Here is a 25,248-nt window from a genome sequence, read left to right on the forward strand (position 1 = left end):
CCCCTTTTAAAGCTGTTTATTCGTATGGCCATCACTGCACCTTATAGGTTCCATAGTGATGGTCCAAAATTACCAATAAAGATTATGAACTGGCTGTCTTGTGCAGATATACTACACTTTTAAAATAGGTTTAGTATTATTATTTGTTTATTTCTATTCCGCCCCTTCTCCCTTTTGGGGGGCTCAGAGCAGAGTACAACAAATTGAGATAAATGGGTATAAGAGAAGTTCCCATATTTATTTATTCGACTTATATCCCGCCCTCCCCGCCGAAGCAGGCTCAGGACGGCTCACATTGAAAGGTCATAAAACCAGTATTAATAAGCCATCACATAAAAATATAAAGTGCATCAAACATAAAAAACATATAAAACAATATCATAAAAAAATGGAAGGTGATATTTGATCTAACGGTTCCAGGTCACAGTAGAGTGTTCGAGGTGGGCCAAATGGTATCTGTGTCTTTGGGCCTTTACTCCCAGCTAGCCTTGCCATTTGCTTGCTTCAGGTGAGCAATCTTCTGCTGGTCCAGCCCTCTGCCCCCCTTTGTGTTCTGGCCAGTAGGAAAATGGTGGTGGGTGGTTGAAATGACATTACATGACATGTTGACATCATGTCTGGGCAAAAGTTTCAATGTGACATCAGTGCTTCGATGTGATGCTCTGGAGCGTCCCCAAATTCTATGGTAACACCATAGAGTTGGGGAAAGTCCAGAGTGTTGGCAGATGAACTGATGTCTGGGTTTTTGCCTGGACATGATGCCAGTGTTCACCCTTGCCTTATCCCCAAATCTCCCGGGGGTGCCAGAAAGTGGGCTGGCAGTGGCAACCATACTCAAAAACTGTGCTTCTGTCTCTTCTGGGCTGAGTTTTGGCTTATTCACCCTCATCCAGGTCTACCTCCTATTATGCATTAAATATTTCCAACGCTTCTCTGGATTTAGATGGAGAGCTGTGTATCATTGGAGGATGTCTCCCAGCAGCTCCATGCAGATGTTAAACAGCACAAGGAACCTTGAAGCACAATTTGAACCAGAGGCCACTTTCTGGAGCAAGTGGCATCCTCTTAAGATAGCAGCAGGGATGGGGTTTCAAACAAAGCGTATCTTTGGGACCACCTCTCCTGGTATACTCTCCAGAGAGCACTATGCTCTATTGATAAAGAACTTACTTGTGGTCCCTGGCCTGAGAGATACCTGGCTGTCTTCAACCAGGGCCAGGTCTTTTAGTGCCCTGGTCCCAATCTGAAGGAGCTCTCCGCCGAGTAACTTCAGTGCCCTGTGGGATTTGATGCAGTTCTGCAGAAACTGTAAGGCAGAGATGTTCCATCAGGTGTTTGGTTCAGGACAGCAATGGCAGCCATCTGGCTGGTACTCTTATCTCTTCCCCCATAGAAAGTGGTAATATAATTGGAAGTCTGACCACCATCTGATCAAACTGGCATTGAAATTTTATTAATGTTTTAAACTACTATGAGATGGTTGTTTTTTATCTATCATTGAACATCACCCCCTGAGCTTTGTTTACAGGTGGTATAAAAATGAATTTAATACAAAATAGATAAATAAATAAATAAACTTCTATCTTCTTTCCTATACATGCAAAATTTCAAGGGACTTTTGGGTTTGAAATGATCTATTTGATATTATCTGTTTAATAATTTATATAGATTTGTTTTGAAATTATGTATTTAATATTATTCATTTAATCCATTTAATATGCTATCTTTTGCTGATTTGCACATATTTTTGGATGTTCTTTTAAAATTTAAATTCAAGGAGATAATGGAGGGAAAATATCACCTTATATTGTTATAATGTCAGTTACCTTATTGGCCAGCAATTTCTTAGAGCTGGGAGTAACCATTTGTGTTGATTCCCCACAGATACCAGCCTACTTTAAAGGACAGAGAAATGTACCAGTCTTTCAAAGGTTCTACTTCAGAACTACATCAGGTGGATCAGTTTATGCTAGAAGTAAGAACGATATCTGCATCTGAAATCATGGTTGTATACCTGTTTGCTTCCTTTGTTTTCTGTGTGATTCTTTTGTTCTGATTTCAGAAGGTTGTAAAAAATGCAACTTCTGAAACTTTCTTGAAAACATAATCAGCTGTTTTATGTACTCAAATATCCTGAACTGCTGAAAACCCCTCTTTAAAATTTTAGGATTAGAAACCAAGTGATTAAAAAAAGTCTTTGCAAAATTTGGTTTCAGCCAGAGTCCACATGGACCACCTCATGTGACATGTAGGGTATGAGACAAGATAACTTTTCTTTGGTATAATTTTTGATGCCAGATCAATAGTTTAAGCCAGGATTTTTTGGTTTTGTTTTGTAGCAGGAACTCCTTTGCATATTAGGCCACACACCCCTGATGTAGCCAATCCACCAAGAGCTTACAGGGCTTTTAGTACCGGGCCTACTGTAAGCTCCAGGAGGATTGGGTGTGTAGCCTAATATGCAAAGGAGTTCCTGCTACACACACACACACACACACAAAGTCCAGGTTTAAGCTATGATTCTATTAAATGATCAGAGCAGATATATTTTCCACAATTTTTTCTGGCATTGGGAGTTTCAATTTTAATTCCTCAGATCTTCTTTGGGTCCATTAGTGACTTGAATATTGTCCTTGATTATTTGCTCTTCATGATCAACATAGGAAGGCACTTCTGGATGTTAAGAGGTTATTCCTGTGGCAGTTCAAACATTCTGCTCTGCAAAACTACTTGCTACTTAACCCTCTGGTTCTGTAGTCTGTAAAAAGGCAATCCGTTCTAGCATAAACTTCTAAAGGTATCTTGTGCTGAGAATTATGTTTAGCATTTATTATAGAGGGCTATTTGGGCAGTATAAATAATGGCAGCTATATTATTCCAGAGAACACATAGATGGGGGGTCCCCAGTGTGGTGCCCGTGGGTGCCAAGGTACCCTCTGAAACCCTTCTTGGTGCCCACCAAGCAGGCGGGGCTTTTGTGCAGCAGGACTCCTGGGTGGCCATTTCAGAACTGATTGGTTGTGCAGATTTTAAACAGTCGTTTCAGTAGCGGCTGTCACCACACCATCGATTTTATTCTCTCTCACTCCTCTCTCCTAGTGTATTTATTAAATTACCCCTCTTCTTCCCTGCACTTGGGATTCCTCTATTCTGATTGGCTCCACTTCCTACAGCAGCCATTTTGTGGTTGTGCCCACCACCCTCTGTCAGGATTCCAAAGGTGCCCACACGTTCAAAAAGGCTGAAAGATCCTAATTTAGACTAATTGGATTTTCCCAAGAATAGACACCCCAGTGGCAAATGTCTCACTTTTGGTTTTATTTTCATTTAGTGCTCAATGTGTAAGCCGGGACGATTAGATAGAAGAATCCTACTACTTATTTATTTGCTGCTGCATTTATAGTCCACCTTTCTCACTGAAACTCAAAGTGCCTTGCAGCTAAACACAATCGTAAGAAAAGCATAATATATACAACCAGGGCTTTTTTTGTAGCAGGAACTCCTTTGCATATTAGGCTACACCCCCCTGATGCAGTCAATCCTCCAAGAGCTTACAGGGCTCTTCTTACAGCTCTTGAAAAATTGGCTACATTGGTGTGTGTGTGTGTAGTCTAATATGCAAAGGAGTTTCTGCTACAAAAAAGCCCTGTATATAACCCACAAAAGTAGAGAACAACAGAGTTTCTTGGTATTAGAGTTACCCTATGCTACTTTAATTTTTTTTTTTTTTGTATTGAAAGTGGCATGACATTAAGCTGGTGTCTCCTTTCATTTCTTTTTTTTCTCCCACCACCGCTTGGAGTAGTGGTGGGCAATGGACTGTATGAGGCTTGGCAGCCCTGTTCCTAAAACATGGGGCAGGTGCCACATCGGGGAACAGTGCTCAGAAGAGCCAAAAGTGGCATGTCAAAGAGCCACATGGGGCTCCTGAGCCACTAAGTAAGGAGCATCAGCTGGATAGATGACTGGTGTATCACAGCTTCTGAGTTATATACATACGACAGCTGACAATTTTCTAAACTATCCTCTCCTTATCTTTACGCAGATGTGTAAAATACCTAACTTAAGCCAAAGACTGGACCTCTTACTTGCCGTACGTGAACTTCCAGCATCCATGGCAGAGCTGGAGCCAGTAAGTGACATGATGGCTGGGTCCAGACCGGCAGCTTGGGGTGCACGGGAGGCATCCCAAATTGGGCTGGCTCAAAATGGAATGGTGGAAGCCTGTCCTCACGCTTCCCCACAAAGCGCCTGTATCCTGCCCAGGATGCACTTTGGTGCAGTCAGACGGCTATCGCGCACCATCCCCATAGCTTGGTCTGGTTTTCTTTCCCCCCATTCATTTACTGGTCATGCGCGGGGCTCTTTTTGTAGCAGGAGCTCCTCTGCATATTAGGTCACACTTCCTGATGTAGCCAATCCTCCTGGAGCCTACAGTAGGCCCTGCACTAAGAGCCTTCTAAGCTCTCGGAAGATTCGCTACTTCAGGGGTGTGTGGCCTAATATGCAGAGGAGCTTCTGCTACAAAAAGAGCCCTGGTCACGCGCATGTGCGCCCATGTGCTTTGAATCAATGTTCACGCCTCCAATGCACCTCACATGTGCACTGATGTTCAGACGCCTGCTGAGGCGGATGCCATGTGGTTAAAAAACTTGTTACCATAGTAGCTTTTTGAGCTGCAACTGGGACGCTTCTGGATGGGTGAGTGCGGGAGCAAGACGGCAGGCAGATGTGCGCATTTGGTCACACTTTTTTGGTTCACCCGTATCCCGTCCCTGTGCCAGCTTAAAATGCCAGTCTGGACCCAGCCAACGAGAGGGTTTTTGTGTTTGTGTGTGTGTTTGTGTGTGTATGCTATCACAGTAATGCAACAGCTGTCCTCAATGTAACTTTTAAACGCCAGTGTGTGCACAAGGTGATCTTTTCCCTGGAAAGGAAGCAACTAACCAGTCAGGTTGTTGACATTCATATTGTAATATTGCAGGCAGCCTGATGTATCACTGCATTATTCAAAAGAAATGCGGGGAAAAAAGGTTTTGATGATCTATGTTGCTCCTGGATTTTATAGCCAAGAGAGCCATAACTAGCATAAAAGTAAATTTGAGATCGTCTAGATTTGAAATACAATATGCGCTACCTGCTGGGGTATCTAAAATAGCCTTGGGCAAGTAAAAACCTGAGAGAGTTCATTAGCAGAAATCGCACCTCCAGAAGGTAATACCTCATGAATGATGACGCAGCCCATGCCAATCAGCATACCTGATATCTTGCAGTCATTGTTCAAAAAAATTTAATTTTGGAGAGATTTGTCATTCTTGTTTAGTTATTGAAACGCAACCTAGCAGCCCAAGCAATGCATCCGGACTGGGGTATGCCGCTGGTTCATTTAATAATTAATGTGAAGCCCTTAGCCTCACTGATCTGGATAGCTCAGAGTAACCTGATCTCATCAGATCTTGGAAGCTAAGCAGGGTTAGCCCTGGTTAGTATTTGGATGGGAGACCACCAAGGAATATTAGGATTATGATGCAGAGGAAGGCAACAACAAACCACCTCTGAACATCTCTTGCCTTAAAAACCTCATGGGGTTGCCATAAATCAGCTCTGTGACTTGATGGCAATAAATAAATTAAACAGACATAAAATCATTGAGCAGGGATCAAGCATGGAAATTGGACTAATCTTGAACCTGAATCCCCAAACCAAATCAGAATGGTTTTCAGGAAACAGGAAATGAACTGGAACAAAAATCGCTCACCAGCTCCAAAATAGAAACTGCAATACAAGTAGGATTGCCAATCCCAGGTGGGGGCAGGGGATCCCCTGGTTTGGAGACCCCCCCCCTTGTTTCAAGGTCATCAGAAAGCAGGGGAGAGGAGGGAAATGCCTGCTGGGCACTCTATTATGCTCTGTGGAGGCCAATTCCCATAGGGTTTAATGGAGAATCGATCCATTTGTATCTGGGGCTTGGGGAGCTGTTTTTTTAGGTAGAGGCACCAAATTTTCAGCATAGCATCTGGTGTCTCTCCTCAAAACACCTGCCAAGTTTAAAAAAGATTGGGCTAAAGGGTTCAATTATATGAGCCCCAAAGGAAGGTACCCCAGTCCTCAATTATTTCCAAATGGAGGGAAGGTATTTACAAGGGTGTGCGGTCCTTTTCAATGTGATGGTCAGAACTCCTTTCAGAGTTCAGTCATACTTGTCACACCCTTGCTCCTGGCTCCACCCCCAAAGTCCCCAGATATTTCTTGAGTTAGACCTGGCAACTCTAAATATATGCTTTAATCATTAGGTTCTCAGAGGGCTCACTCAGGGTACTAAGAAAGTTCTGTCTTTTAGGGACACCTCAGGTAGATTTGTGGGGAGGGGAGGTCATATCTTGCCTGCCTGTTACCTATCTCCTATCACATTCCCTTGTCTCCTGTATTACTACATCACCCATCTCACCTTTTCAGCCTGCCCCACATTCCTGTCCCTGCTTGGGAACTGAAGCTGCTACTCCTGGCCTCTTCATTCCTACAGGACTCTCAGAAAACAGCATGCCAGCCTACACACGAGTTCCTGTGAAATTCCTTCCTCTCATGAGAGTTTGGTTGCTGTGTTGCTTCTAAAGAAGCATATGGGAGAAAAGAGGCAAGGAAATGTAGATGCTCAGAGGTGGAGCTGTGGAAGAGCGAACTGACCTCAGGTCAGGTGGCATTAGGAGCTGAGTTTTATCTAAATGTAGAAGGGAAGAAAGACTTTGTTTCTCAGGAAGCCATTAGAGAAAGAGGAGTAGAGAGAGAGAAGGTTCTGGGATTGCACCCGGTGTTCCCTTTAAGCCAAGTTAATGTGAGCTAGCTCACAGATTTTTAGCCTCCAGCTCACACATTTTTGTCTTAGCTCAGGAAAAAATGGCCCCAGAACAAACTAATTTATGCAGTAGCTCACAACTTCAATGTAGGCTTCCCAACCCTCCCGCCCTTGCGGGGGACCCCAGGATTTCCACCCTCTTCCCCCGCTCCCCCAAAAAACGGAAGCAGGGGGAGGGGGGGGGAAACGGCGCCGGGGAGCCGCCCCATCCCGGAGCGGGCGAGGCCGCCGCGCCGCTGCCGCCCCCTTCCCGCCCACCGCAGCTGCTCCTCCGAGATGGGCCCAGGCTGAGCCCATCTCGGAGGAGCAGCCAAGAGGCAGCAGCAGCGCAGGCAAAACCAGAGAAGGGAAGGGCAGAGGCAGGCCAGGAGCATGGCGAGCCACGAATCCGGGCCCTTCTAGGACCCGGACTCGCGGCTCGCCACGCCCCCGACCTGCCTCCACCCCCCTCCGATTCCACCCGAGGTGGAGCGGAGCTGGCGAGGCCGCCGCACCACTGCCACCCCCCCCCCCGCCCCACCGCAGCTGCTTCTTCGAGATGGGCTCAGCCTGAGCCCATCTCGGAGGAGCAGCCACAGCGAGCGGAGAAGAGGCGGCAGCTGCGCAGCGGCATCGCCCGCTCCGAGACGGGGCGGCTTGCCATGCTCCCCGGCACTGTTTCCCCCCCTCCCCCTAGCTCCACCCCAGTGTCTCCTGGCTCTACCCCCAAAGTCTCCTGGCTCCACCCCCAAAGTCCCCAGATATTTCTGGGATTGGACTTGGCAACCCTACTTCAATGCCAGTAGCTCACAACTTTAATGCGAGTAGCTCACAAAGTAGAATTTTTGCTCACAAGACTCTTCAGCTTAAAGGAAACATTATTTGCATCTACCTTGAAACTGGGTACAAACTGCTTTTCTCAGGTTGGAGTTAAATAAGAGTACTGGTGGAGCTGAGGCTTTCCCTCTTGGCTTCCTGGTTATAGATATGTCGTAGGGTTTCCAACTTCCTGAAGTTTTCCTGAAATTGCAAATGATCTTCAGGCTACAAAGGCCAGTTCCTCTAGAGGAAATGGCAGCTTCAGAAGGCATCTCTGCTGCGTTTTGACCCTTTCCCAAACTCCACTCTTGCCAGCCATCACCCTCATTTTTTCAGGCATTTTCCAAGCCAGAGTTGGCATATAGAGTTGCCAGGTCTGTGTTGGAAAATACCTGGAGACTTTGGGGGTGGATCCAGGAAAGTGCAGTGCTTGGGGGGAGGGGCCTCAATGTGGTCCAAGGCCATAGAGTCTACCCTTCAAAGCAGCCATTTTCTCCAGGGGTCTGTTATTAAATGCAAAAACAAAAACATAGGTTCCAGTTTAATATTCCAGTTCCATGTTCTCCAGGGGAGCTGACCTCTGCCAGCTGGAGATCAGCAGTAAAAGCAGGAGATCTCCAAACTTCACCTGGAGGCTAGCAAACTTTGTATGTAGTATAGTGCAGTGCAGTGGTCTTCAACATGGTGCCCACATGTGCCATGTTACCCACTGACACCTATTCTGGTGCTTCTGATTACTGTCAGGGATCTGATTGACTATGCAGATTAAAATGACATTGTTTCAACACAAGCTGCCCCATAGAGTTTATTTCATTCTCTCTCTCCTCTTTTCCAGTATATATATTTTTAAAAAAATTACTCTTCTTCTCCCCTGCATTTTGACTTTCTGTGTGTGCCTCCAGCAGTGGGCATTTTGCCATTGGCTCTGCCTGCTGCTGTGAGCATTTTGTGGTTGTGTCCATCATCCTGTGTTAGAACTCTCAGGTTCCTATGGAATCAAAAAGGTTGGGGACTCCTTGCACAGTGTGTGATACCATTGCACCATTTCCCTGTCTCTGCTACTGATAACTAGAAATGTGAGGGCAGGGCATACCATCATGATCACAGTTTACAGGAAGAGGGCAGGGAACAACACAGAACAGCTGTTGTACTCCAGGGCTACTTTGCATATTAGGCTACACCCCCTGGATGTAGGCAACCCTCCAAGAGTTTACAGTAGGCTCTGTAAGAAGAGCCCTGTAAGCTCTTGGAGAATTGGCTACATTAGGCGGGTGTAGCCTAAAATGCAAAGGAGTTCCTTCTAGAAAAAAAGCTCTGTGCACTGCCATTCTTTTAACATAGAATTCTACCCTTTGTTTGAGGACATGGTGATGCTAATTAAAACATCTGAATGTCTAAAGCCTTATATTTCAAATTGTGAAATTACAACGTGAACTTGATTTATTCTTTTCAGGCAGAAATGTAAAAGTGATTTAGTTACATTTTTCATTCTGCTTTCCAGCCAAAATCAGCTCCCAAAATGTCTTCCAGGAGTTTAAAGCAAATATAAATGATATTGAATTCACCACAAAGGTTCTATGGGAAAAGGGTGTGTGAATTGAGCTACATCTGGGCATGACAGAGGGGTGTCTGGCTGTTTCCTGCTGTCTTTTTGGTGTGCTACAGGTGCAAAAGAAGTTAAAGGAAGGAGGGCTCTTGGTTAGAGTTGGATTTCACCATGATGAATCAGTGTCTGGCTGGTTCCTGGCCTCCCCCCTAGACCCCTCATGATGGAGATGTGACTGCTTGCTCCCTGATCTCCCATTTTGATGGTATGCCAACACGTTTGGCTATTTCATGACCCTGAGCTACAGCTCATAGTACACAAATGCTAACATGGAAGAGACATTTAGCCAAGAAATTCCTGCAAGGTCCTTTGTTAATGAGCCCCACGTTGGCATAAGTGAAATACATTTCAGTACTGAGAAAGCTTACAAAAATGAAATCTGAATGGTATGAGACCTTGCTCTGACCTTGCCCCCCCTCACCAGTAGCCCCTGCTCATTGAGAGTCCATGAGTTCTTGTAGTGTGAGAAGGGGAGAAAAAGACTTCTTTGTTACCTTCTCTATCGCATGCATGATCTTGTAAACCTCTATCATGTCACTCCTCAGTTGACATCTTTCCAAGCTAAAGAGCCTCAAGCTCTTTAACCTTTAGATAATAGATAATTTTATTTGTATCCCGCCCTCCCCGCCGAGGCAGGCTCAGGGCGGCTAACAACATCATACAAATTTCAATTATACAAAAAGCAAAAAACACAAAATTACATTTAAGCATTAAAATTCTGATTAGGTTTAAAATTAGTTAATTAAGTTAATAAAAGTGCTAATACTGTTCTTTAGGATGGCGGTTATCATTAACAATTTCTTCCTTCGTCAGCGAAAGCTAGTCGGAAGAGGAAGGTCTTGCAGGCCCTGCGGAATTGTTCAAGGTCCCGCAGGGCCCACATTTCCTCTGGAAGTTGATTCCATAGGCTCGGGGCTACAGAGGAGAAGGCCCGGTTACGGGTACATTGCAGCTTCACCTCTCTCGGTCCGGGAGTAATCAACAAGTTTTTTCCGGCTGACCTCAGTGCTCTCTGGGGTTCATATGGGGAGAGACGGTCCCTAAGGTAGACAGGTCCTCGACCATATAGGGCTTTAAAGGTAATGACCAGCACTTTGTAACGAACCCGGTATGTAACTGGCAGCCAGTGCAGCTCGCGCAGTCCAGGCTGTATGTGCTCCCATTTAGGAAGCCCCAGCAACAGTCTAGCCGCCGCATTCTGCACCAGCTGCAGCTTCCGGGTTCGGTACAGAGGCAGCCCCATGTAGAGGGCATTACAGTAATCCAGTCTTGAGGTGACCGTTGCATGAAGTACCGTTGCCAGATCTTGGCGCTCTAGGAAGGGAGCCAACTGCCTTGCCCGCCTTAGATGGAAAAAGGCTGACTTGGCGGTGGCTGCAATCTGGGCCTCCATTGATAATGAAGGCTCCAGTAAAACTCCCAGACTCCTAACCCGGTGCGCCGCTTTCAGCGGCACCCCGTCGAAGACCGGAAGAGGTATTTCCCCTTCCCGAGCGCCCCGACCCAGACAAAGGACTTCTGTCTTCGCTGGATTCAATTTCAGCCCGCTCCTCCTCAACCAAGTTGCCATATCCTGCAAGGCCCGGTCTAAATTCTCAGGGACGCAGTCAGGCCGGCCGTCCATCAGCAGATAGAGTTGGGTGTCATCTGCGTATTGATGGCACCCAAGTCCGTATCCCCTGGCAATCTGGGCAAGAGGGCGCATGTAGATATTGAATAACATTGGTGAGAGAACTGCCCCCTGGGGCACTCCACAGTCCAGTGTGTGCCTCCGGGACCGCTCGCCCCCAATAGCCACCCTTTGTCCCCGATCCTCGAGGAAGGAGGAGAGCCACTGTAAGGCAGACCCCCTCACCCCTATGTCGGCGAGGCGGCAGGTCAGTAGCCGATGGTCGACCGTGTCGAACGCGGCCGACAGATCTAGCAGCATCAGCACCGCCACACCACCCCGATCCAGGGAAAGTGTTCCGACCCTTTAATCAGTCTAGTTGCCCTTTTCTGTCCTTTTCCTGATGCTATAATATCTTTTTTTGAGGAGTGGTGACCAGAATTGTACACAGCACTCCAAATGAGGCTGCACCATCAATATATATAGGGGCATTATGATACTGGCTGATTTGTTTTCAGTTCTCTTCCTAATAATCCCCAGCATAGCATTGGTCTTTTTAATTGCTGTTGCACACTGTCTTATCATTTTCAAATTGTTTTGAAAGCAATCACAGAATTTGTCTGCTTCTCTTTCCATGCAGCCTACAGTTTACTAGCTAAACCGTTCTATCTCAGCAGTAAGGGATATAAAGCTAGAGGTGATTCTCGTCTTCTGACAGCTATGGAATGCAGTTCACCCTGTGATTGTCTCCTGTCTGCTGCCCTGAAATGCTTGGGGGCTCTGCTATTCTGAGAATTCACATAGTAACTATTCATTGCACATCCTTTTTGAGGCCTACTTTACTGCTTAAGGCTCTTTGGTTCTAGATTAATTCCTGAATGACAAAGAACAGAGGCGAGAGAAACCTTGAAAATTTAATCAAGGCATCCCCCCTCCCTTTTGATGTTCTAGCTCATCGACCAGAAAATCCGTGCCTGCAAACAGCTGCAGAGCAGCCCAAAGTTTGTAGCTGTGCTGGAGTATATTTCAGCCATGGGGAACTACTTGAACGAAAAGTCCGGGAAAGAGAAGGCCCAAGGGTTTCGACTCTCTTCTTTGACCAGAGTAAGTGCTTTTGCCGCAAAAATGCTTTCCTTATTTATTTATTTGATTTATATCCCACCCTCCCCGCTGAAGCCGGCTCAGGGCGGCTCACAACATAAAATCCCACAAACAATTAAATCAATGAGTATTAAAATTACACATTCAATAATAAAATAGATATACAATAATTAAAACAGTTAAAACAGAATATTGAGTTGGTGCTATTCTGGTGGCAACGGCCTTCTTCCACTTATGAATGCATATTCCTCAACTATCGCACCATTTTCTTAGTGTGGATAAATGCAGCTATATACTGTCAGCCTTTTGAGCTATATGTTCATTTTCAGCCTCCGATGCTTAGAATGATGACAAGAAAGGGAAATATTGGCTTGGATCCAGAGGTGGGGAAGTGGAAGCATAAACAGACTTAGCACAGCTCCACTTGTACAAGAGATGTACAGTATTCCAGCAGTAAAGTAATCTCCTATCTTTGTTTGCTTCTGAGCTGGTTGTAAATTTAAGTCTTCAAACTCCCGAGACCGTTTGGCTATTCCCATAATTATAGTCGTAGAAAAAGCACTTCGTTAGACACTTTGGTCGTTTTCGCACTCACCTTAATCAGCAGCGACGACCCTCTTCACCGCGCAGGATCTGCGCGGATTTCGCACTAATTGCCGCGGAGCACCCAGAAGAGCCGGAAAGTCCCGGCGCTTTTGCGGCGCAAACGGAAACTGGTTTTTGGCGGTTTCCGTTTGCGCCGCAAAAGCGCCGGGACTTTCCGGCTCTTCTGGGTGCTCCGCGGCAATTAGTGCGAAATCCGCGCAGATCCTGCACGGTGAAGAGGGTTGTCGCTGCTGATTAAGGTGAGTGCGAAAACGACCTTTAAATCAAACACTAAGTCAGGAGTAGGACAGGTGGCCCAGGAACTAAAAGCCCGTTATCAATAGGAAAAAAGAATATATAGAGCCAATTAAAACTTGCGATATCCAGAGAGGTATGCTCAGCTTGCTGCTGCTGCCGCCATCTTCCCTGATAATGGAAGAGCTAGTCATGCATTACGGTAAATCCCATAACACTAGGTTAAAACCAACAGATGACTCTAGCTATAATCGCCCTAGATGGACATCCTCATTGGAAAGGAGGATGGGTCTTTTTTTGTCCTCTGAGTCCGTTAATAACACCCTTCACCGATTGGTGAATGCAGTCAATATTGATACCTGCCTAGAGGAATATAATCTAATTTCAAGGGAGATACAGAAGGAATCAGAGCTAAGTTGGGGCCTTTAAACCAAAGACTGGAGCACACAAACCATGGTTTGATGCAGAATGTAAAAGGGTAAAGTATACCCTTAATGTTAACTATGCCAAATATAGAACTAACCCTGAAGCAACATCCATAATAGCTTTAAAACACCAAATGCCCAATATAAGGCCCTCATTAGAAGAAAGAAACAGGAAGACATTATGGCTTCTTGGGAGGAACTTTGGAAGGCAGTTAAAGAAAAAAAAACCTCAGTATTATTCTGGAAACTAGTCCCTGATCCATCACGTAGGTCACCAAATATATTTAATAGCCCTAATTTGCCAGATGCCTGGTTACATCATTATAGGATGGTATATTGGGAAACAATTACAAGCCCGCTTAATTTTGATAGCATCCATAACTTACCAACTTGGCCTCCAGTGGGGTGTACAGAAGTAAAGCAGCTCATTGATACTTTGAAGCCAGGGAAAGCTCCAGGCATTGACCTAATTCCACCAGAGCTATTTAAAATGAATGCAGAATTGTGGGCCCCAGTTTTGGCAGCTTTGTTTTCACAAATTGATCAATCAGGGAAAATTCCCAAGGACTGGGGAGCAGCTATCATCATCCCCATATATAAAAAAGGTAACAAAGAAGATCCAAACAACTATAGGCCAATCAGCCTGTTGAACGTAACAAGCAAGCTATATGCTAGACACTTACTGTGGAAATTTAGAGACTGGCTTGAGAATGATTTTTGCCTAGGTGAGGAACAGGTTGGCTTCAGAGAAGGTTGTGCCTTATTAAACCACTGCATGCTGTTGGACCACTTGATTGTAAAATATTCCTCAAACTCAAGTGTGTCATTATATGCTGCATTTCCAGACCTGAAGTCAGCCTTTGACTCTATCTCTAGGACCATCCTATGGGATAAATTAAGAGCCACCAACATTGATAGATGGCTGTTATTTCTTATTCAGGCCCTTTATGATCAAACAACTATCCGGGTCAAATATTCCCATCAAGACTATTTGACAGACCCCATTTCTTCCAACAAAGGGGTTAAGCAAGAATGCCTCCTGGCCCCCTACTTATTTAACTTCTATATCAATTATTTGGCGTTGCATATAAATAAACCAGAATGCCACCCACCGAAGCTAGGTAACAAACATATAGGGGTGCTCCTTTATGCTGATGATTCTGTTTTACTTTCAAGGACTCCCTTAGGCCTCAGAAGAGCCTTGAAAGCTTTTGCTCAATATTGCCTGGAAAACAATCTAGAGGTAAATTACGCTAAAACCAAAGTAATGGCCTTTGGCAAAAAGACACCCAGATCACACCATTGGTACTTAAATTCTATTCCCATTGAACAAGTTGCATGCTTTACGTACTTGGGGGTCATGTTTCAAGCGAATGGAAGAAGAACCACCAATATAAACATGATTACCTCAAATGCCAAAAGGAGTGTGGGGGCTATCCGAAAATTCTACTGGGGCAAAGGGGGTAAATGCATAATTGCGGCCCTTAGATTGTTTAAGGCTAAATCCCTCTGCCAGCTAACATTTGGTGCCCCAATCAACATCACTACAACCTACAAAAAACTGGAGAGTGTTCAATCAAAATTTTTAAGAAGAGTTCTCCAAGTACCCAAGGGCATTCTGAATGCATTTATTGGAATAGAAACTGGTATGATTACAGTAGAAGCGAGGCTTTGGATTTTGGCCATCCAGTTCTGGTTGAAATTTATGTTTTTTCCTAAGGGCTTGATCAGTTTAATTCTGCAAGATACCTTGGTCCCAAGATGGATGAGGGCCATAGAGGACAGAATTCATTATTACGGCCTTTCCAAACAATATCTCAGTTCTCTCACTTATGATACTGCTAGGGAGATAGTGAAACAGAATATTGGACGTTGTCAGACAAAACGACCTCAATAGCACAACCAAATGGCGAGCTCTGACAGAACCAATCAACAGGGTGACCCTGATGCCCTACCTATACCGCTTAACAAGCAATGAATACAGGAGAACGTTTACTCTTATGAGGTGGGACATTCTCCCTTCAGTGGTGGTGGAGGGGAGATACAAAAAGGTGCCGTTCCAAGAATTATTATGTCCCTGCTGCTGCAATGATGGTATCGAATCTCTAGTCCATGTCATATTTGACTGTGAGGCTTATAATGATCATCGAGAAGTACTTCCGTTTTCCACGGCCATACCTTTTACCAGTAGCCAAAAATTGCAACTCCTTAAGAATCTTCTTAGCAATAGGAACCCTGAGGTTACATACAAATTAGCAAAATTTGGCTGGCTTAACACAAGTATTAAAAAAACTCTAATGATCCAGTCAGGAAATGGCTAAACACCTTTGCCAGTCTGTTGGCTGTAACTGCCATGTTTTGTTATATTTGTAGTTTTATAACAGCATTTTATGCCTTTTATGTATGATTTTATGGACAATCAGTTTTAATTTTGTATGATTTTACTGCTTTAAATGCTGGCTTAGGCAGTGAATAAATAATTTATTTATTAAGGGAAGAAACAAAGAGGTCTAGACAGGGTTTTTAGTTTATCCTTGGTTTTAACACTAACTTTACATCTTCAGTGTCAGTGTCTTAAAGTCTGTATTCGTATTTTATGTATATTTTAGGTGGTATCATATTTTAGTGTATAATAATTATTGTATATTTCTATCACCTTTTATTGGTTATGAATTGGACTTTTATGAATCGTTTGCTGGTCTATGACAGTTATAAATAAATAGATGTACAGTATTATTATCATATGGCAGGAAGCATATAATATAAAATACATAATCAAGTTGATACAGTGGGTATGCAGACCAATTGGGTAATCCTCCTAAATACTAATATCTAATTTTTCAACCCACTCAATCCCAGCTAGGAAGAGTTCAAAGAGCTCTGACACATATCTCTGGAAAGCATGACACACACATCCCTGTGACAGATGGAAAATACTTTGGCGGGTTGCACCGCAATCACATTCGGGTCCTGGTATTTTGTTCCATTTAAATAACAGGGCCGCAAAACTGCCCAAGCCTGTTCATATTCTGTTAGCCATCTCCCATACTTTGCCAGTTTGGCCAGTTTGGTGTAGTGGTTAAGTGTGTGGACTCTTATCTGGGAGAACCAAGTTTGATTCCCCACTTCTCCACTTGCAGCTGCTCCACTTGCGTCAGCCACAACTAGCGCAGGAGTTGTCCTTGAAAGGGCAGCTGCTGTGAGAGCCCTCTCAGTCCCACCCACCTCACAGGGTGTCTGTTGTGGAGGAGGAAGATAAAGGAGATTGTGAGCCACTCTGAGACTCTGAGATTCAGAGTGGAGGGCGGGATATAAATCCAATATCTTCTTATGTGGCAAATCATATCCTGTGGATCTCTTGTTGGCGTTTATCAGATTATGGATATCATGTGGAATTGATTGCATCCACATTTGCAACCATTCATTCCCTAGATCGAAATTTTGTGATTGCAGGATCTGTGTAGATCTTATTGCTGGGTGTCAAGATCTTAGTCTGGATAGGTCCGCATCAGCCGTGTCTTTGTGGATCGGCAGCTGTCTGGTTTCAGTGATCTTTCAAAATTCACAAAGAAGAGCATCTTGTCTTTAGAGATCCGGGGGAGCAATATGCAAGGTTTGCTCAATTGCACATGAACTAAAGAGCAAAACTTCTATTTTCTCCATTGGCTGAGGCTCCTCTTTTATGGAGGAAGCAGGGGAGGAACAGCTTGCTTTGCCAGGCTCTCTCAATTGCACAGCAGAGCTACTGAGCCAAGCCTCTCTTCCTTCTATTGGTTGAGGCTCCCCCCCCCAGTTCCTTGGGGAAGGAAGGAAAGAGCCAGAGCTTCCTTTGCCCAGTTCCCAGGATCCCATGGGAGAAATAAAAATAAAGCATCTTTAAGACCAATGAGGACTAATGTTTTAAACATACATTTTTTTTAAAAAAAATGTGTTTGTTTGTATTCTTTATAAAATTTATATCTTTGCTACCTAATTTTAACTAGGTCCACACATGGCCCAGCTGGACAAGGCTCAGCACAACCTGACATGGCCCGTCCCAACGAGGTCTCATTTATGTCAGATCTGGCCCTCATAAGAAATGAGTTCGACATCCCTGCACTAATGGTTCTTATTTTTTAATTGAGCTGGACATTAAGTTTGTGGACATGGGGGATGTTGAGCCACACAGAAGCATAATATTCTGCAGTATTATACACCAATCCCAAAACTAAACATCTAAGTATTGTAGCAGATGCACCCCAAATTGTACCACACAGTTTTGGGAGAATGTTGTTTTGCATGCATATTTTCGCTGCTATATTGGTAAAACGGTGTTTCTAGTTTCAGGTCCTATTCAGATTAAGAACAAGAGAAGCTGTTGGATCAAGTCAATGGCCCATCCAGTCCAACACTATATATCACACAGTGGCCAAAAAACCCAAGTGCCATCAGGAGTCCACCAGTGTGGCTAGAAGCCCTCCCACTGTGCCCCCCCCCCCGCCCAAAGCACCAAGAATACAGAGCATCACTGCCCCAGAGAGTTCCAACAGTAGGCTATGTCTAATAGCCACTGATGGACCTCTGCTCCATATGCTTATCCAATCCCCTCTTGAAGTTGTCTATGCTTGTAGCCGCCACCACCTCCTGTGGCAGTGAATTCCATGTGTTAATCACCCTTTGGGTGAAGAAGTACTTCTTTTTATTAGTTCTAACCTGACTTCTCAGCAATTTCATTGAATGCCCACAAGCTCCCATATTGTGAGAAAGGGAGAAAAGTACTTCTCATAACAGCCACATAGGTTAATGCCAAGGTACTTAGTGCATGGTTGGGTGCCACTAAGGTAATTCACGGTTGGCAAGATTGCTATTCAGATGGCAACAGAAGCATTCTGTTTTTCCTGGACTTGGGATAAGCTACCATTTACAGTAGTAGACAGGGCTTTTTTTTTTTTTTTGTAGCAGGAATTCCTTTGCATATTAGGCTTCCCCCTAATATGCTTACAGGGCTCTTCTTACAGGACCTACTGTAAGCTCTTAGAGGATTGGCTACACCAGGAGATGTGACCTAATATGCAAAGGAGTTCCTGCTACAAAAAAAAGAAAAGAAGCCCTGCCTGCCTCAATGAAAGCTGTTAAGCTGATGTGCAGTGCTTGGAGCTTTCCTTCCTGTATGTTATAATGCTCAGAGATTGTTTACACATGGAAACCTTGCTCTGCGTCAGGGGTGGCCCAATTTGCTTATCGTAAGAGCCACATAGAATAAATGTCAGATATTTGAGAGCCTTAAATAATGAACGTCAGATGCTTGAGGGAAGGAAGGAAGGGAAATAGATGGGAGGGACAGAGGGAGAGGTGGGAAGAAAATAATTTTAACTTCAAATGCAGTCTTCAAGCCACTGGCTGGCTTGCCTTGGAGACGTGATTTAAAGAGAGAAATGCTTTCTCCAAGCCAGCTGACAGGGCGGTGGAGGCTTCGAGAGCCACACAATATGTACGAAAGAGCCACATGTGGCTCCTGAGCTGCAGTTTGGCCACCCCTGCTCTAGGTCAAAGCCAGAATATATTTAAACCTGTTTGCAAAACCCACTCTTGAATTTTTAGCTATAAACTTCTTGATGGCAAGTCTGTGATTTTTTTTTTTTATGCTTTGCTACTTTGTGAAAGACAATATATATGGAAACTCGGTATTAAATTATCTTCCTTTTCTACCTCCTTCGAAAACAGGAATTCAGAATGTCTGAGCACATAGCTATACTACACATCTGTTTCAGGCCAAATCTCTTATTACCAGTTGGTATGGTCAAAACATTCCAAAGAGTTATTCTTAATAGGACCAGCTTGCATTGTGAATTGTCTGAAAGCACCCCCATGTGGTGAAATCTGACATTTAACCTATAAGGACTGAAGGCTTGAAGCTGACATTGGGTCTGCAGACATAAAGCAGAGGCAACCCCCCCCCCCCTCAGATGTATGTTTCTGTGAAATTCCTTTCCCCACATATATCAAAATCTCCTTCCGTGTGTACAGTACAGATTGTGGAAAAGCTAATCTGGAATCCTCCTTGATCCTTTACTTGTGTGGGTGGCTGGTGGGGGGGGAGCACCTACCTTATGTAAGCACCTACCTTTCAATGGCTGTATGCTCCGCTTAACACATGATTCAGCCATAGGTACATCAACATATTCTTAGAGACCAACAAATTGGGGGGGGGGTTATAAGCTCTTGAGCAGGGGTATCAAACATGCAGCCAAGGGGCCAAATCAGGCCCTTGGAGGGCTCCTATTAGTCCCATGAGCAACTCACTGTCATCTGCTTTCTTCTCCCTCTCTTGCTTCCTTCTGCATCACAACTTGCTTTGCCAGGCTGCCTCACTCACACAGGAGCTACAGAGCAAAACCTCTATTTTTTTCCATTGGCTAAGGTTCCTCCCTTAGAGAGGAAGGGGGGAAGGAGAGCTTGCTTTGCCAGGCTCTCTCAATCACAGAGCAGAGCAACTGAGCCAAGCCCCTCTTCCTTCCATTGGCTGAGGTTCCTCTGCCTCTTCGACCCCTGGGGATGGAGGGAAAAAGCAAGAGCTCCCTCAATCGCAGAAAGAAATACAGAACACTTTTAAGGCCAACAAAATTTTATTCAAGGTATGAGCTTTCTGCCTTGCTATGCAGAGAGAGAGAGAGAAAAAGTTTTGTCAGTTTCTTATGCCAGGGCTGTTTTTGGTGCAACTGGTTTGCCTTCCCTTTTCACTGTACTCATGCCTTCATGAGCCAGTCTTTCTCAGTAGGAAAACAATGTAAACTATTTAGATGAGAAATAACAAGCCAGTGAGATGGATTAGGTTGAGTGTATGTATCTGTATCCTTTATAAAGTTTATATCTCTTCTACCAGGCATTACATTTTATGACACATGTGGCCCAACCCAACAAGGTCACATTTATGTCAGATCCGGCCCTTCTAACAAATGATTTCGACACCCCTTTGTCAAAATTCACTTTGTCAGATACCAGATTTTTGTCAGGTATCTGATGAAGGGAGCTTTGACTCTTGAAAGTAGGGTTGCCAAGTCCAATTCAAGAAATATCTGGGGACTTTGAGGGTGGAGCCAGGAGACTTTGGAGGGTGGAGCCACGAGCAAGGTTGTGACAAGCATAATTGAACTCCAAAGGGAGTTCTGGCCATCACATTGAAAGGGATCGCACACCTATTAAATGCCTTCCCTCTACTGGAAATAACGAAGGATAGGGGCACCTTCTTTTGGGGCTCATAAATTGGATCCCATGGTTTTTGAACCCCCCTTTTTGAAACTTGGAGAGAATTTTGAGGAGAGGCACTGGTTGCTATGCTGCAAATTTGGTGCATCTTCCTAAAAAAACAGCCCCCTCCGAGCCCCAGATACCCATGCATCAATTTTCCATTATACCGTATGGGAATTGGTCTGTATAGGGAACAATGGAATGTCCATTTCCCTCCACGCCCCCCCCCCCATTTTCTGATGACCCTGAAGCGAGGGGAGGGCCTCCAAACCGGGGGATCTCCTGCCCCCACCTGGGGATTGGCAACCCTACTCGAAAGCTTCTACCCTGAAAAACCTGTTGGTCTCTGAGGTGCTGCTGGACTCAAATGTAGCTCTTCTGCTTCGGACCAACTTGACTACCCTCCTGAAATTATCAGCAGTCTCAAAATAAGAACAGCAGTTGCCTTTTTGATCATCCCAACTCCAGCAGATACATACACAGGAAACTGAGAGCAAAACGCAGGGTTGGTTCTCATGGGCAAATATTGCTCAGAAAAGCATGCAGCATGACCTCTTCTTTAAGAGGATCAGATATGAACATAAGAAGAGTTCTGCTGGATCAGACCAGTGGTCCATCTAGTCCAGCAACGTGTTCCACGCAGTGACCAACCAATTCCTCAGGGCATAGAGATCAAGGCCTTCCCATGATGTTACCTCCTGGCACTGGGATTCTGAGGCTAACCCCTCAGTCACCATGGCTAGTAGAGGCTGATAGACCGATCCTCCAGGAATCTATTTAATCCACTTTTAAAAACTGCCTATGCCTGTGGCTCTCACTATATCCTCTGGCAGCCAATTCTACATTTTCATCACCCACTAAGTAAAGGAGCAGGACAAAGTTTGAGTCCAGTGGCACCTTTAAGACCAACAAAATTTTATTCTGGGTATAAGCTTTTGTGTGCATGCACACTTCTTCAGATACAGTCAAAGCTCTCTGCACAGGTCAGCACACCAGCATGTTAGGGAGCATTCCAGAAGGGCTATATGCCATTTGATATAGCTTAACTTTTGAAATGGCTCTTACATGTCTTCTGGGTTGCACTTTCTGTATCTCCTTTTCCAGGACTTAATGTTTGCTTGCAAAAAACAAAACAAAACACTAAGACGAGTTTTCTCTTTTTCAGCATCTGCAATCTCTACTCCTCTTACAGAGTACTCTAGGCAGCCTTGAACTTTTAAGAGTATTATCAAATTCTACCACACATCTCTAAACAGAAAAGGAAGTTATCTTCCTCTCTGCTTCCTGAGGATTTTAGTATATCAAATGAATGATTTATGATCTCAGCAACAATTCTGAGGCCCAATTTGAATGTTTCAATTTTTTTTTTGGTAACTGCTGAAATACCACATCTATCACTATGAAAAATGTCTATAAAATCTTTCTCTGCCAGGGAACCTCTTTCTTGGTTCCACTGAGGGGACTTAGATCATTATTTTACACGAACAATTCTGACTGTTACATCCAGGATGGAAATAGTTTGTCTTTGTCCAGGGAAATCACATTTTCCCCATCAAATTGGTCCTTGATCATTCCCAAGATTGTAGGCACCTGTTCTTTTTATTTACACATTGACATGACTATTCTCTCTTATACTGTCTTCACCGAATAAAAAATTATAAGCAAAAAGCATTTTAAAAAAAGGGAACAAACATTTATTGGAACAAAAAGGGCTCTAGAAGAATATGTATTTATTGGATTTAATCTATTTATATCTCCCCTATAAAGGACTTCAAGGTGGCTTATTGAAAATAACTTTTAAAAATGCAATACCTTTGTAGAAAGAAGTACTTTTCTCCCTTTCTCACAATACAAGAACTCGTGGGCATTCAATGAAATTGCTGAGCAGTCGGGTTAAAACAGATAAAAGGAGGTACTTCTTCACCCAAAGGGTGATTAACATGTGGAATTCACTGCCACAGGAGGTGGTGGCGGCTACAAGCATAGCCAGCTTCAAGATGGGGTTAGATAAAAATATGGAGCAGAGGTCCATCAGTGGCTATTAGCTACAGTGTGTATATATGTGTGTGTGTGTGTGTATATATATATATATATAAAAATAAATAATTTTTTGGCCACTGTGTGATACAGAGTGTTGGACTGGATGGACCATTGGCCTGATCCATCATGTTCTTATGTTCTTAAGAATGGTCTGTTAGAGTAAACAAGATGAAAAGCAGCAAATGGCTTGACCTGGATAGCCCAGGCTAGCCTGATTTCATCAGATCTTGAAAGCTAAGCAGGGTCGGCTTTGCCTAGTATTTGGAGGGAGACTTCCATGGAATACCAGGGCTGGACACAGAGGCAGGCAATAGTAAGCCATCTCTGACTGTCTCTTGCCTTGAAAACCCTACAGGGTCGCCATAAGTCAGCTGTGGCTTAACAGCACTTTCCACCATCAATAGGAGCGAAAGAGTTACATCAGCGCTTAACAAAATAAGACTGTGTTAATTTGATGTCCAAAGGACAAACGTGGCAATGACATGGAGCTGTCTGTGACGGGGACATTTCACAGTTGAGGTACCACCAGGGCTTTTTTTTTTAGCAGGAATGCACAGGAATGCAGTTCTGGCTGGCTTGGCATCAGGGGTGTGGCCTGCTGGGCTTTTTCTACAAAAAGTCCTGCATGAAACAATGGTGACATCAGGGGGTGTGGCCTAATATGCAAATGAATTCCTGCTAGGCTTTTTCTACAAAAAAGGCCTGCGTACTATCACAGAGAAGGCCATTTAACCTCCAGTGCTGGCTCCATCTGGAAAAAAGTCATTCTCTCTCTCCTCCTTGCCAATCAAGATATAGTCAATATCTGTATTTATTTATTTATACCCAGGGCTTTTTGATAGAAAAAGCCCAGCAGGAACTCATATGCATACTAGGCCACACCCCCTGATGCCAAGCCAGCAGGAACTGTATTCCTGTGCATTCCTGTTCAAAAAAATCCTGTGTATGCCATTCTTTTCTTCTTATTGGAGACCCCAAGTGACTTACAATGTTATCCCCACTTCAATTTTATTCTTATAACAAAGCCAGCCAGAACTACATTCCTGTGCGTTCCTTCTAAAAAAAAAGCCCTGTTGATGGGTGGTCTTCCTTTGGAAGCTGGTACTTGCCAAGGAGCAGCTCTTACTGGCAAGGGACTGGAGCTATTCCCATGCCCAGCAAGAGTCTATTTCTATCTTAAATCTTGTTCAGATCAGAGCTATTTATGGAGTGGGTTTGAGAGAGGCAGGCACTGCAGAGACAAACACCTGAGGAAACAGATTCTCTATCTTCCACCAACTAGCCCCAAGCCAAGCATAGTTTATGAAATAGTCTGCTGGGTTTAGGCCTTGCAAGAAGAGAAAAATGTCTGTCCAAATGCCTGCCTCTCCCAAGTCCAGCTATATAAACAGGTCTGGGCTGAATAAGTCTGAATGCCCATCTTTCTTCATCTTCATCTTTCTCTCCAGCAGCTGAATCCCCAAGCCCAGAAGAGCTTATTTTGGCAAAATTTAGTTTATTATTCATGGAGACATCAAAACTAAATTTTCACCAAAAAACAAAATTACCAATATTTCTCTGTCTTTTTTTGGGAGGGGGGGGGTCTAGTTAAATCCCTGTCTGTTGTCATTCACACCACCAGTTCCAAGTCTGTTGTGGGCTCAAATCCTGGTGGCAACCAGTATGTCCCATTGGCCTGGATGCTGTGAGCACAGTGAGCTGGGGTGTCTTACACAGACCACTGTTTCCTGACCTCAGTTTCCAATCTCTAAAAGACAGCATCAAAGAATGTTTTTTAGAATGTTTTAATTGTAATTGTATTTTATTGGTTTTTAAATTGTAAATGCAAATATCTAAATTGACTGTTAGCCACCCTGAGTCTGCTTGCTGAGAGGGCGGGATAGAAATTTAAGGTAAATAAATAAAAAATAAATACAATAGGAATAAGAGTAACCTCCTTCACAGGAATGATATTGGAGCACTATTCCAAAGTGCTTTACACACAGAAGAAGAAGAGTTGGTTTTTATATCTTTGTTTTCTCTACCCTAAAGAGTCTCAGAGCAGCTCACAATCACATTCCTTTCCTCTTCCCACAACAGGCACATTGTGAGGTAGCTGGGGTTGAGCACGACTTTTTTTGTAGCAGGAACACCTTTGCATATTAGGCCACACCCCCTGATGTAGCCAATCCTCCAGGAGCTTACAGGGCTCTTAGTATAGGGCCGACTGTAAGTTCCAGGAGGATTGGCTACATCAGGGGTGTGTGGCCTAATATGCAAAGAAGTTCCAGCTACAAAAAAAGCCCTGGGGCTAAGAGAGTTCTGAGAGAACTGGGACTGACCCAGGGTCATGCAACAGACTTCCTGTGGAGGAGAAGTGGGGAATCAAACCCACTCAAATCAAAATCCACTGCTCTTAACTACTAGACCATGCTGGCTTCAGACCCTCTTTCATACTGTGCAACTGAGCAGACAGTTATAGAAAGCTTTCAATTTCACTTTTCCACCCTTATTAAATTTATCTGGGATATCTCACATTCCCTGTGTCCTTATTTATTTATTTTTTAAATGGACGTTGTCTTGTCTGTCAATTATTGTGCCATTCTGTTTGTAGCTATCCTTGCTGCGAGGTAAAGAACGAAGCTTCACCTTGCTGCATGCCCTTGTGGAGCAGATCTTCTTACAGGATCCTGATTTGGCTGAATTTCCTCAGGAGTTGACAGAATTTAAAGCTCTATCTGGAGGTAAGACTGTCCCTCTCCCCACAAAC

The 25,248-nt window shown here is 44.1% G+C and overlaps 1 protein-coding gene across 1 annotated transcript in view; it reads left to right on the forward strand.

Moving 5' to 3' along the window:
• Positions 1–25,248, forward strand: part of LOC132567286 (formin-F-like) — a 102,332-nt gene that overhangs the window by 55,786 nt on the left and 21,298 nt on the right. Inside the window, exons 9-12 of the mRNA XM_060232971.1 lie at positions 1,885–1,975; positions 4,046–4,132; positions 11,818–11,970; positions 25,093–25,222. Coding sequence (XP_060088954.1) covers positions 1,885–1,975; positions 4,046–4,132; positions 11,818–11,970; positions 25,093–25,222 — 461 coding nt within the window. The remainder of the gene's footprint in view (positions 1–1,884; positions 1,976–4,045; positions 4,133–11,817; positions 11,971–25,092; positions 25,223–25,248) is intronic.

The sequence above is a fragment of the Heteronotia binoei genome, chromosome 2 (genome assembly GCF_032191835.1).
Source record: "Heteronotia binoei isolate CCM8104 ecotype False Entrance Well chromosome 2, APGP_CSIRO_Hbin_v1, whole genome shotgun sequence".
NCBI classification, from domain to species: Eukaryota; Metazoa; Chordata; class Lepidosauria; order Squamata; family Gekkonidae; genus Heteronotia; species Heteronotia binoei.